This window comes from Labrus mixtus, chromosome 9 (genome assembly GCF_963584025.1).
Source record: "Labrus mixtus chromosome 9, fLabMix1.1, whole genome shotgun sequence".
NCBI lineage: Eukaryota > Metazoa > Chordata > Actinopteri > Labriformes > Labridae > Labrus > Labrus mixtus.
Window position 1 is genome coordinate 1,788,266 of NC_083620.1, and position 12,526 is coordinate 1,800,791.

General features: G+C 42.0%; 1 protein-coding gene across 1 annotated transcript; it reads left to right on the forward strand.

Annotated features, from left to right (window-relative positions):
- Positions 1 to 400: 400 nt before the first annotated feature.
- On the forward strand, positions 401 to 2,772 carry tirap (toll-interleukin 1 receptor (TIR) domain containing adaptor protein). Its single transcript, XM_061045899.1, has 3 exons — positions 401 to 558; positions 822 to 1,415; positions 1,573 to 2,772. The coding sequence occupies exons 1-3, from the start codon at positions 489 to 491 to the stop codon at positions 1,608 to 1,610; spliced, it is 702 nt and encodes a 233-aa protein (XP_060901882.1). The 5' UTR covers positions 401 to 488; the 3' UTR covers positions 1,611 to 2,772.
- Positions 2,773 to 12,526: the final 9,754 nt, after the last annotated feature.

Here is a 12,526-nt window from a genome sequence, read left to right on the forward strand (position 1 = left end):
TTTAAATGTCAATTGTATTTTTAAAAAAATCTTAATTTATGTTCAATGTGTAAGACACAGAACAGTTAAATTACCTTTTTAAGATATTGACAAAAAGTTGATAAAACCCACATTTCTATAAAAATGTGTAAAATATGCAAATTCTAGTTAAATCCCACAGTCTTATTTTAGACTACGTGTTCTTGTGTAGCACATCAGCAAGACGGATGTAGCCATCTGGAACATTGTTAACGACCTGCTCAGTGAAGTATGATGTTTTAGTTCATTTGAATGTAATATTTGCCTGTGGGGGTGTCATGTGAACGTGTCACTATGAGTGGTTTTGGAGCTTCCTCTTTATTTCCAGGCGATGTCAGTGACACTCAAAGCTCTACTTGGTCTTTCTCTCACTCTGTGGCTGTCGCTGGATTGTGTCACATTGTTGCAACAGTTATTTGTCCTGCTCCTACTTAAGTATTCTATAAATATATACAGTATGTAATAATGTGATGATTTCTTACCTGGAGGACTTTAGCAAGGCGTTTAGAGGACGGCATGACATTTTAACCAACATGCATTGTAAGTATGGATTTATTCATGTATTTAAAATATAATGTTATAGTTATAAATTGGCTCTATACGAATAAAGATTGATTGATTATCTCCTTGAATAACATTGTATTATTTATGGAAGTGAGCATGAAATAATTTTCCCTGATATGATTTAAAAACGGCAGATTATGCCACACACAGAAAGTAATGCGTTAACATTTGGACTAGGAGGAATATTAAAAACAAAACAAAGTTAGACTTGTTTTAAATGTGTCTCTAAAAACTTTCAGGTTGGTTACGCAAACTCTGGAAGTCAAAAGTGTCTTTTTCAGCACAACACGGAGAAGAAGCAAAAGTGACAAAATCTTCAACATCCCCTGTCAACAGTGTGTCACCGCCGCCTTCAACGGCATCACCGAGGACAGCACCGTCTGGTCCCCTACAGCCTCCGTCTGCTCTGAGCTCACCGCAGCGATGGAGCAGAAAGTATGATGTGCTTGTGTGCCACAGCTGTGTGGACAGTGACGCTGAAGAGGGAGGACGCCTGGTCTCTTTCCTGGAGGCTTCTCCCCGTAGTCTTAGGTGCTTTCTCCGGGGAAGGGATGACTGTCCAGGAGGGGCAGTTTCCACAGAATTATGCGAGGCTGTGCTGAACAGCCATGTTTGGGCTCTGCTCATCACTCCTAACTTCCTGCAGGATGATTGGTGCCAGTATATGACACACCAGGCTCTAGCAGAGGGACCTATGTCCCATCGGATTATTCCACTGGTTAAGAACCTGTCCCGCTCTCAGGTTCCTCAGGCACTGAAGTTCTTTATCAGCATTGACCTGAACAATAACCCTGACAGGGGTTACAAGATCCTTCACCAAACTGTGCTCAAGTGTGAGTTCTTAAAGAAAAATCATTGAATCCTTCAAGTATTGATTGGGTGTATCTCGCCCAAAGTAATATATCTGTTGAATGTGTTTCCAGCCAAGATTTATTTTACTTACCACTGTTTTTATACACATCTTGAATAACATCTTATTTTCTCCTTTAGACCTGGAAGATCTGGTTAAAAGACATGAAGACACTTGACTGCTGTACTTGGAAAGCTCCACCAAACAACTGAGTGGTAAATTCAGTTCAAAAAGACAAGCTGCTGTCAAAATATCACTCAGAGGAGACTTCAGCCCAGAAGAAGTGATAAAGAGAAGAGATGGAGTCTGCAGTCATCAAAAAAGATAAAGAAAGACGGGGTGATGAAGGGCATGTTGCTCTGAAAGGAAAACACTGGTGCTATTGACTTGACTGAACTTTATGTAACAAAGCAGTCAAGTGATTTGACTGAAAGATTTTTCAGGGGTCTTCTCGCCTTTTGTAGTAGAGATAGGACAGTGGATAGGAGAGAGAGAGTGGGCAACAACAAACCCGGGAAAGGAGCCACATGCTGGATTTGAACCCCCGGGTCGGGCCATCCCGAGGGCCACACAGCCTCCGTAAATGGGACATCTGAACAAACCCCTATAGGCAACCGGCGTTCCTTTTAGGTCATTCTTAAATCAGATGTCTGTCATGCTTTAAAAAGTGGTTTGGTGAAGCTTCCTCTTGTGTGGCCTTTATAACCTATGCAGTTCCCCACCAAGACTTTATAAACTTCCCTCTCAGATAAATCAACAATGGACGTGACATCTTTTTTTCAAACAGGAAGAAGGAAAATTGCTAACTACTAAATTGCAACATGTGGTCAAATGTTGAAACCTACAGGACAACTCTATAAACCTTGATATATTTGAGACTTAAATGAGTCTAAATAGTTTAGTTGTGTTCCTTTGCACTAAGGAGTGTTTCAAATATCAGATCTCTTGACCACATCATAGATGGTTTAAAGGGGACATATTATGAGAAATCCTCTTCTACAGTGTTTCTGAACATATATTTAGGTAACCTGAGTGTCTACTGACCCACAAAATTTTGTTTGTGGTCTGCATAAGTCTTACTACACAGAGGAAAGTGCTCCATTTCAAATGTGCTCAGTTTGTGATGTCACAGTGGGATTCTGTTTAAAGAAATACCCTCCCCATAAGCATCATATGTGTAGAAAAATGTAATCCTCATCCAACCAACAGGCTCAAGTATCTGTGACACTTGTATTTGTTTCTTCTGTTGTTTGTTTTTCATGTCATATGTTTAATATCTGGCAAGATATTAATGTTGTTTTATGTTAAAAGTCAAATAAATAAATAAATAGAAAAAAAAATAGGGGGGGCTCATTGCATTTAAAGAGACACACACACCAAAACGGAGCGTTCTGAGAGAGCTGGTTTATACAGGGTCACAAACCTCCTCTGGTGCTTGATTCATGTTATACTTTGACCAAAGCACAGCACAGATGTTTCATTTAGACCACAGGGGGACTGTTTGAAAAGGTGGAGGAGGGGGATCATATGTCCTCTTTAATATTTCCCAAGATTAATAGAATTATTTGTTCTCAGGGTTAAGCCAAATATCTATAATGCCTACAACAGTTCAAAACCAAGCCGTCCTGGGTTTAAGGACACTTGATCATATTAATGTCTGATTCAGCCTCTCATTACTTGTTGTTATACCTTTGTTAAAAAGAATGTGTCTCTTTTTGTATGCATAACCAATATTGTAAACCTGGTATTCATGGAGTCAACAGCAAATATTTGATTCCCAGCACTTGATCTTTCTTCCTGCATTAGATCAAGATCAGTGCATGGGAATATCTGTTATTAGTCTCAGCTTGTTACACATAATTTAATTGAACTGCAGACCGCTTATACAAGTTTACAATGAAGCTCCAAAAATGTTGTGACTCTTCTTCTAACAGAGCAGGAAGTGTCAGTATGAAGATAAAAAAAAACATTGTGATAGTGAACGTGACCTTGACTGTGCTTACCACTAGGTGGTGCTTTCCCCCTTTTTATCCACCATAGAGCAGGGGCTCAAGCACTTTGCCATGCCAAGGACCTCCATATTGCCTAGGCCTCTGGTGGAGACCCCCTCTTTTGCAAAATTCTTTATGCTTGTTGTACGATGCAAAGGCAAATATTAAAAATTAAACATTCAACGACTTCATATACATCCTTATTTTTATTTACTTTTATAATTCCTGTCTTTACAAATATCAACGGTCATGGTAACAGTAAACATTTTAAAATAATTTGTTCACTCTTGGTATTCATTTGAGTCTTTCTTCTGTTATAAACAATCTTTGTAATTCCTTCTTAACAATATCTAAAAGAAAAAGCCTGGTGGTCTTTTTAATTTTTTTGATTTTTTCCCATTTTATAATAATAATAATAATGATAATAATAACAATAATAATAATATATTTTATTCATAAAGCATTTTTCAGGAACTCAAAGACACTTTACATTTGTTAAAATAAAGAAAAATAAATGAAGATCAAGACAGTACAGCAAGAACAAACACTGGGACATTACTCACAGGTCATGTAGACAACAACATATACACATTAACAGAACACACATCACCATCAAACAGGAAACGCTCTTTTGAAAAGTCTTGAGTAATGATTTGAATGTGAATGGGTCAGTGCAGTATTGAATGGTGTGTGGGGAAGGGGTAGCTATGGAGAAGGGTCTCTCCCCCCACCATTTGAGGATGAGGTAGAAGTGTCACTCATAACAAGGTGCCTGCTTAATTCTGATTGGCTAAGGTGGTGTTTGTTATTTTTTTCATCAATTGAAAGATTTGCATACAAAAAGGAAATTCCCTCCCCCTCCCTCTCCCCTCCGGTGACCCCCACTTTGAAAAACACCACACTACTCCGTCTTTAGTAAGTCTTTGTGTCCCGTGTGTATATTTTCGTTTCTGTGAAATAGACTGCAGAGGGGTAAAGGAAAGACCCGCCCAAAACAAACTGCTGACAGTGACTTGACCTTTTCTCTGAACTGGACTTGAAGATAGAGGAAGTGCTTGTCATTTGGAAAGAGAGATCATTTACACTTCCTTTTAATTTTCATCATGTTGTCCCTTTAACCCACAACAGAAGATGAGGTTTCTCCATTTGGTCTGTTGGCATTAAAATGACCAACTTCTGTATTTCAAGATTTACTTTTACGGGCTTTTTGAGCCTTTAGTGGAGAGATAGGACTGTGGATAGAGCTGGAAGTCACCACAGGCTGGATTCAAACCTGGGCCGCCCGCTTTGGAAGACTACAGCCTCCATACATGGGGCGCGCACACTAACCACTGCTCCACCAGCCTCTATATTTATGACTGAGTTTTCTAGCACAGCTGCTTGGAACAAAGTCTGAACATGTTGATGGACTTGAAGGAACTCCCTTTTCTTCTTCATCCAAAGAATTTCACTTCTCTGTATAGGTATGATTTAATGTCCCTGGCAGCAGCCTCACTGTTAGATCAAGCACACTGACAGTGCATCATTTCAGATAGAATATCAAGTATCTATTGAGCAGGAGCTTTAGTACACCATCTATCTGATGTTTTTATTTTTTTTCAGCGACCACATCCCCACCCCCCTAAAGAACAACAGATACACAGGCCTGCAGTAAAAGACCCTTAATAATCATCTCTTTTGTGGCAGGTCAACATTATAAGATACAAATCTAGACTAATCTCTAAAAATCACAGATGTTGTGTCAGGTTTCTGCTTTTAGCTAAACAAATCCACCTAGACTGTACACACACACACACACACACACACACACACACACACACACACATGCATATTTATTTCATTTTTGATCTATAAGGACTAAGACTAAGTTGTTAATCGGTGGGAAATATTCAACACAAACCCAGTGATGGCGAGTCCCTGAACAGACATGTCTCAGTGCTCTGCTGTAGATGAATGAGAGGAGAGCGCTCAGGCCACACACTGTCAGACTGAGGTTTCTTCAGACCACCAACTGTATGGAAAAGCACTCTGCTGTTCGTCACCATGGTGGTCTCCCCTGGGTGTGGAAGTGCTAAACCCGGACGTATGTATCTGTGGTGAGTAATTTCAGCTAACCATGCTACAGAGAAGCACCAGCTGGGATTCTTCTTTGGAGGGCAGGAGATCCAGACATGTTCAATGTGGGTTTTTTGTGAATATACACTTCAATGAAACACAAGAAGGCTGTAAGTCAATGTCAGCTGTCGAGCTGACTCAACATGTTAAAAACTGTTGGTGATACATTCTAGAGCATCTTCTCAGAAACAAATACGCTTTACCAAATACACTGTTTATGTCTCGCGTGGTCCCATTGTTCTGTTGTCTTTGTAATAGTTGATGATTTATAGTGCTGACTGCAAAACCATTTTCTGGTTGTGGGACGATAAAAAATCAGATTTCAACTGAACATTAAAATACATACAATGCCCATGGATCTGCAAGAATTTACTGTATTTCAGCAAATCGTGGGAAAATTAAATTGCACACAGGAGTATGCCAGCTGAAAAATAAAGTCCCACTTGTATACCCCCATGAAGCTGTTCCCGTCAAGTCTCTAGGTGCAAACAGAATGAACCTCATTGTACACTGAGCCTGATTTGAATCATAGACATCGTAACTCGATTTTGAAATCCTGCAGTGAATTAGTAGGCTTGTAACGCATTGTTGCATCCCTCGGGCTATTTCAGATTATTTACAGAACCCCTACACCGTCCTTGATCCAGAGCCAGCTAATATTTGCTGAACGTGTTATCTTCAGGTTTTGCATTTGTGCAAAAACTGTTTGGTTGCCAGAAGATACATCAGAGGAGAAGTGTACTCCCAATCCAGTAAATGATTTATAAATAATTAAATCCAATATGGAACCTGGATTCAATCGACCTCTCTGAACCCGAAAGGTAGGGGGTCTGATCCCCAGCTCCTGCAGCCACATGTCCAATGTGTCCTAACTCCAAGTTGCTCCTGCTGCTTCGTCTGCAGTGTATGAATGTGTATGAATGGTGTAAGTTAATTCCAATGGCCACTTTACATAGTATCCTCTGCCATCAGTGTGTAAAGGGGTATGAATGGGAAGATTGAGACCTGCAGTTTCTGAAGGCTAAAGCTCTATACAAGCTAAGTCCATTCACCTCTGCAGCATCAGCCTACAAGCTTCTATCCCTGAGTGTCACTCTGTTCTCAGCAAAAAGAAACAAGACCCTACTACGCATGCTGGTCCCGGACCTGCTGGAGAAATATTCAGGATGGGGCAAAACATCATCATTAGTTAAAATCCTGACATTGAAAAGTTCATTAACCTGAGCTGCTATCAGCTTCAACCCACAGACAGTTATTTGTTTATACAGCCGCTGTGTTTGGAGGTGCCTGGATCAAAGTTTATTAGGGATGAACTCATCAACATAACTGCTCTCCATATGGGGAACTATATGAAAAAGACGTTTATTTCTTTCAGTCTCAAACAGTCTCTTGTGACCATTATTATAAATCACTCCCTGCACAAAAAAACTAAATTTCTGCCTTATGCAAAAGGTTAGAGCAAAAAACACATCACGTCATCGAACCAGTCCTGATTGTATTGTAGGCAGTGGCGATTCTAGAGTCTCCTGGGGCCCTAGGCAAGAATTAATTGGGGGGCCCTCCAACCAGGGTTCGTTGGTTTCATACTGGTGCTCCAGGGTGACATCTGCTGGATCAAAAAATTGCATATAAAGCCTTTAAAAAACAAATAAAAAAGGCAGGAGCTGAAGATATAGCTTGATAACAATGAGCAATAGATTGACAGTGTGAGATTAACGGGGGGCTTCAAGAGCTGGAGAAATGATTTTGTAGGTGAGGACCTGGTTAGGACTGTATAACTGGGTATGGATTAGAGGTCTGCACGGGCTTGAAAATGAAGCCCGAGCCCATGAGCTGCTGATGACGTAGAGGCCCGACCCGACAATAGGCCCGACTGTAAAGCAACATTTGAAGCCCGAGCCCGAGTCAAAACCTGAACATACACCACACAAATAGTCTACTCACCAACTAAAGTAGCCTAGACTACAGATTGCAAAGGAGCAATTCACGCAATACTCACACAACCAATGAAGCTTTAGGCTAGGCTATATCACAGCAGAACAGCCATCATTGGCCTCAAAGCAGCAAATAACTTTCAATGAACAGTTTTAAAGAACATTTTAATAACTATCATAATAATATGTAGCCTAATACAAAATCAGCACTCTATAACAGCAAAGAAACAGTAGCTTTTCTATGACACAGCGCACAGCAAATTTTTATGCGCAACCATTAGGCCTATACAAAAATGAACAAATGGCGACGGCAGCCCCAAAAAATATGCAAATACCTTGTTATAAAACATTTCCCTTATGGATTATGGCCTACCTGGCTAACGTAACACCGGAAAAAACAGTCCAATAAATAACGGGAAGAGATTCGCCAGAACGCGGCTAATAAATCCTCCTCGCCCATGAACAGGGAAAAGAACCTCATTGTCCAACTTAGTCGCTCTCAAACTATTTACAGTCATGTTACTCCTTAGAATTGCAATGCGTTGTGGAGGAAAATAATTGAGTCCACCGTGGATGGCTTCAGTGCGGTCCTCCTTTTATCCACTGCTCTACCGGCGGCACTGAAGTTTCTCTCGCTGCTGCTGCTGCTTGTTGGGATGCTGAAGACAGAGCGCGCAAGTCTGGCAAGCAAGGGCAAGGAGGCCTCGTGAGATTTCCACCATCCTAGAACATCTCTGTCATTTTTTTTTTCCATCGCATCAACAGTGTCGCCTATGGTGGTCGCGTTCTCCCACTCACATTCCACCTGCATAGCTCTCCTTTTGGCACGGGGCTCGTCACCGGCAACAGGTAGATCAGCTGGTTCCTGGCTAACAGCTGGCGTAGCGGCTGAGAAGCAGGCTGGCTGAGCCCTGGCATCTAGGTGGACGCTTTCTTTCTCAGATGCAGACATCATTCTTAGTTGGCTAAACTTGGGCCATAAAAAAAGGGCAAGCTTGTGGAGCGGCTGGATCTCTATTTTCTTCCCAATCCATTCCAGGTGGATAATTGCCTGATGTGGTGTGTCTGAAGAGACAGGTTGGCAATGCCGTTTAAGCCTCTCGTGCCACAGCATGACCAGGTTGAGGGTAGGGTATTGGTCGCCCTCAAGCTCCGTCTGCATGTCATAGAAGGGCCGAAGGAATTCCACAAGGAATTCCATGACGTCAGGTTATACGTCATCAATCCGGCGGCTTTCCCCGCGACTGTCAAGCTTCTCCTTCAGCTCAGGTATACCTCCTTGATTGATTCCAAGGTGAGAAAAACACTGCTGAACCTTGTCTCTCCCATCTGCCTCACTGTTTTCTTCAGCTGGCTTGCAAGACCAGACTTTTTTGTATATTTCACAAGGGCCTTAGCTGCCCGCAAAGTCTCTCCTATCTCTGGGGCGACTTCGCTGAGCTCAGTATTGTCAAGGGCGTGTTTGAGCACAGTGTTATAAACGTGATCTTGACAATCGAGACGGCGATATGGCCTGAGCGCAGATTTGATGTTTTCCCCCTGATCAGTGACCCAAACCACTTTATTGAAGACAGTGGCATCAAATCCCAGTACTGACACCAGCTGCTGCTGTAGCTCTCTCCTTATATTTACACCCGTTCTGGCTTCATCGGGGGGAAACATCGCGGTGGTCTGTACGCGGCTCCTAAGCTGGGATGTAGGCGTTACATAATGGCATGTGATGCACATGTAACTGACCTTACGGTAATCGTCGGGCCACATATCAGTGGTCATTCCTACATTTGTTTTGGACATGATCTCTGATATTTCCCTGACAGCATCTTCTCTTTTAGTGGCTGCAACATCGGCACATTTTCGAGAGATGGTGGTAGGACATGGTAAGACTTCTTTTGCTGGGAGACGGCCATAGCTTGCGCCAACATTGATGAGCTCTTGAGCAAGAGATAGAAAACCCGCTCCAGTAACGAATTTAAAGGACCTGATATCCTGACAACAGTAGTTGACACACTTATCCAAAACTCCAGATTTCACCTTAGCTGGCACTTTGTTGTCTGGCAGTACTGGTTTAGTGAAGGCTGTCACTGGCTATTGTCTTGATTGACTAGCAGCACCAAAACGGCCACCACCACAGCCACTGCCTTGTACATGCCGAAGGAGGGAGGATGACCCGGTCTTCTTGCTATCATATTTTAAAATGATCTTGCAACGGCGACAATGTACATTCCCTGTGTACTCTCTTGTTTCACTCTCCACAATCAAATCAAAGTACTCCCACAGATCAGCCTTCCCATTCTCGTTTGGGATTATAATAAGCTCACCTTTTGCGATCTTGTACCTCAGTTCCTCCATAGCTTGCCTTGCATTGATTTTTCCCTCACTTTTTCCCGCTGTACTGCAATATTTATTTCAAATTCAAACAACAATGTTGCGGCAGAGGCATGTGTGTGTATGAGCGCGTCACTGTCTTGAAATGTTCGCGGATTGACGGCTCAGCCCTACCCGGCTCTAGTCCGAGGCCCGACCTCGGGTCGGGTTGCAGACCTCTAGTATGTACGGTGAGTGTTGTTCGGGTGATGTTGGTAAGAACACCAGTGAAGCAGTTTTCCTTCTTGAGTTTCTCCTTTATTCCAATATGTTGAAATACAGCCAAGTTGGTACAGTAGCTGGGCATAGGTAGCTGTTTGTCTGTGTGAAAGAATATCCGTGTGTGTGTGTGTGTGCTATGTGGGTAAATGGACTTGAGCTTATATAGCGCTTTTCTAGTCTTCTGACTACTCAAAGCGCTTTTACACCACATGTCACACCGACCCATTCACACACTGATGGTAGTGATCGCTATGTAGTATCATCCATCAGAAGTAACTAACGCCATTCATACACCTTTCATTCATACACTGCCACCGAAGCAGAGGGGGCAATTCGGGGTTAAGTGTCTTGCCCAAGGACACATTGGACATGTTGCCACTATGATAAGCAATCATATTGACAACAGAATAAGTAAATGTACACACATAATGTTAGCTAAACATATAGCATAACAGTTACTAATAATTAGCCATGTGACAGCCAGCAAGCTAATCGTTAGCGTGCTAACGATTGGGGAAAAGGGCGTTGTCATGGGTGTGAACATTTTGGATGTGGTTGGCTACGGAACTCCACCTGGCTACAACCTCCTCCCCTGATGCGGAAGTTGATGCCGCCCAGTAAAGGTGGTTTACCACGCCCTTCCTCCACAAGCCGACATCCTTTGTTTTTCTTATTTTTGCCAGAGCATCCATTTTTTTCCCAATCCCTGGTCACAAGAAAGAACATTTTCAAACACAAATTGTGGAAGAAAATCTCAGGATTCTTTATTATTATTATTTAAAGGCTTTATATGTGATTTTTTGATCTAGCAGATGTCACCCTTGAGCACCAGCATGAAACCACAACAAATTGCGCAGCATTGTTGTGTTAGCACTCGGAAAACATCACAGACAGCGGGACTCGGGTGTTACACCCATTGTAGACAGTCATGACTCACAGATATTTTCAGAGGATATACTTGATTTCTATTATATTTAAGTGTGAAAAATCACATATAAAGCCTTTAATTCAAATACATACCCTTTGCCATATGCCAAGGGTCAAAGTAGTGAGTAATGTCTGGTCTCTGCTCCCGCAAAAACTTGTGTACCCCGGTATGTCTGTCGGATACAATTGCCTTGATTGGGACTTCTTTATTCTCCATGAGAGACAGACTTCGCTCAAAGCCCTCCTTCTCCATCCGTAAGCTGTTTCCAACTTCATTGCTCTGATAAACAAAATAAAGTAGACATGTGCTCTGCAAAGTTAAAACAAAAGGACTAATATGATTCCGAATTCCAACAGTTTATCAGTGTATCAGTGTTATACCTGCACTAGTTGAATGTCAATGACCTTGTTTGTTTTGAGGTCCATCAGAGTGTAGCTCCCATACTTGGCAGAATGTCCTGCAATTATAAAAGAGAGAAATCAGAAAAAAAATGATTGCCTTTGTATGCCTTAACAGACAATAATTATCATCTATTCTCATCAAAGTAAATGATCACCTGGTGAATCAGCACGCATCTCACCACCGAGTGTCACTTCCCCATCATCTTTGGTGTCCTTGATTATGTCATCCTGGTGTCTGTTCCAATGCCAGTTGATGGTGGGGAAAAGAAGCTCGGCCTGGTGTTTGTGTAAGGTTGTTCCCGAGATCCCTTGGATCTTGAAGGCATCCATAAACTAAAAGAAAACACAAATGTGATGTTGTGAAATCTGCAATTTACCTACTGGAACCGAAACTGTTATTAATTTGGTCCTCTCTCACCTGTGATATCTTGACAAAAGATGAGCCTGTGAACAGAACTGCAGCACAAAGTTGTAGGTTCCCTGCTGGTATGTTTTTAACCATTGGCTGGCTTGACCACTAAACTGTAAACCATAGCACAAACAGTAGTAGTATAGTGAACTAAGTCCTTTACCTTGAACAGTTCATGGTAGTGTTGGTTCCATCAAGCTGATAGCTAGAGTCATCAGTCGATACCTCACACCGTGCTCTTTTGACTGGGGTGGAGCTCGTCCTTGGACCATCAGGGATTGCCAGAGCCTCAGGAAAAGCCATGAAAGTGCCAGTCTCACAAGACACACTTCTGTTAGGAGTCCGCGCCTGAGTAGCTGTGTACAGAGAGAGGGCTCTAGGTTAAATTTATTTTCAATGATCAGCAGAAGCTAGCAACTCTTAATTAAATGGAGACTATGACAGACATTTAGTAGCACATCATGCTGCACATTAAGTCTAACCTTTGCTTCTCCTGTTAGGCTTCATGTTAACCTGTCCAGCAGCATGTTTGGTGCTGACTGGTTCTGTCTGGCACCCGATCTCTCTAGTCAGTTTAGGCTGAAACAAAACATATGCTATATCACCATTCTACTTTATCCCAGCTATTGTTTCACTAATACTCATGCTTATTAACAGGATTATTAACACTTTAGAGTATTAACAGCAGCTCATACCTACTACAACAAATATAAAGACAACAATCTGCAGT

Coding starts and splice junctions, on each gene's coding strand:
- tirap (XM_061045899.1), top strand. CDS start 489: ATGATTTCTTACCTGGAGGACTTTAGCAAGGCGTTTAGAGGACGGCAT. Junction 559..821: donor CATTTTAACCAACATGCATT/GTAAGTATGGAT, acceptor AAAAACTTTCAG/GTTGGTTACGCAAACTCTGG. Junction 1,416..1,572: donor TCACCAAACTGTGCTCAAGT/GTGAGTTCTTAA, acceptor TTTCTCCTTTAG/ACCTGGAAGATCTGGTTAAA.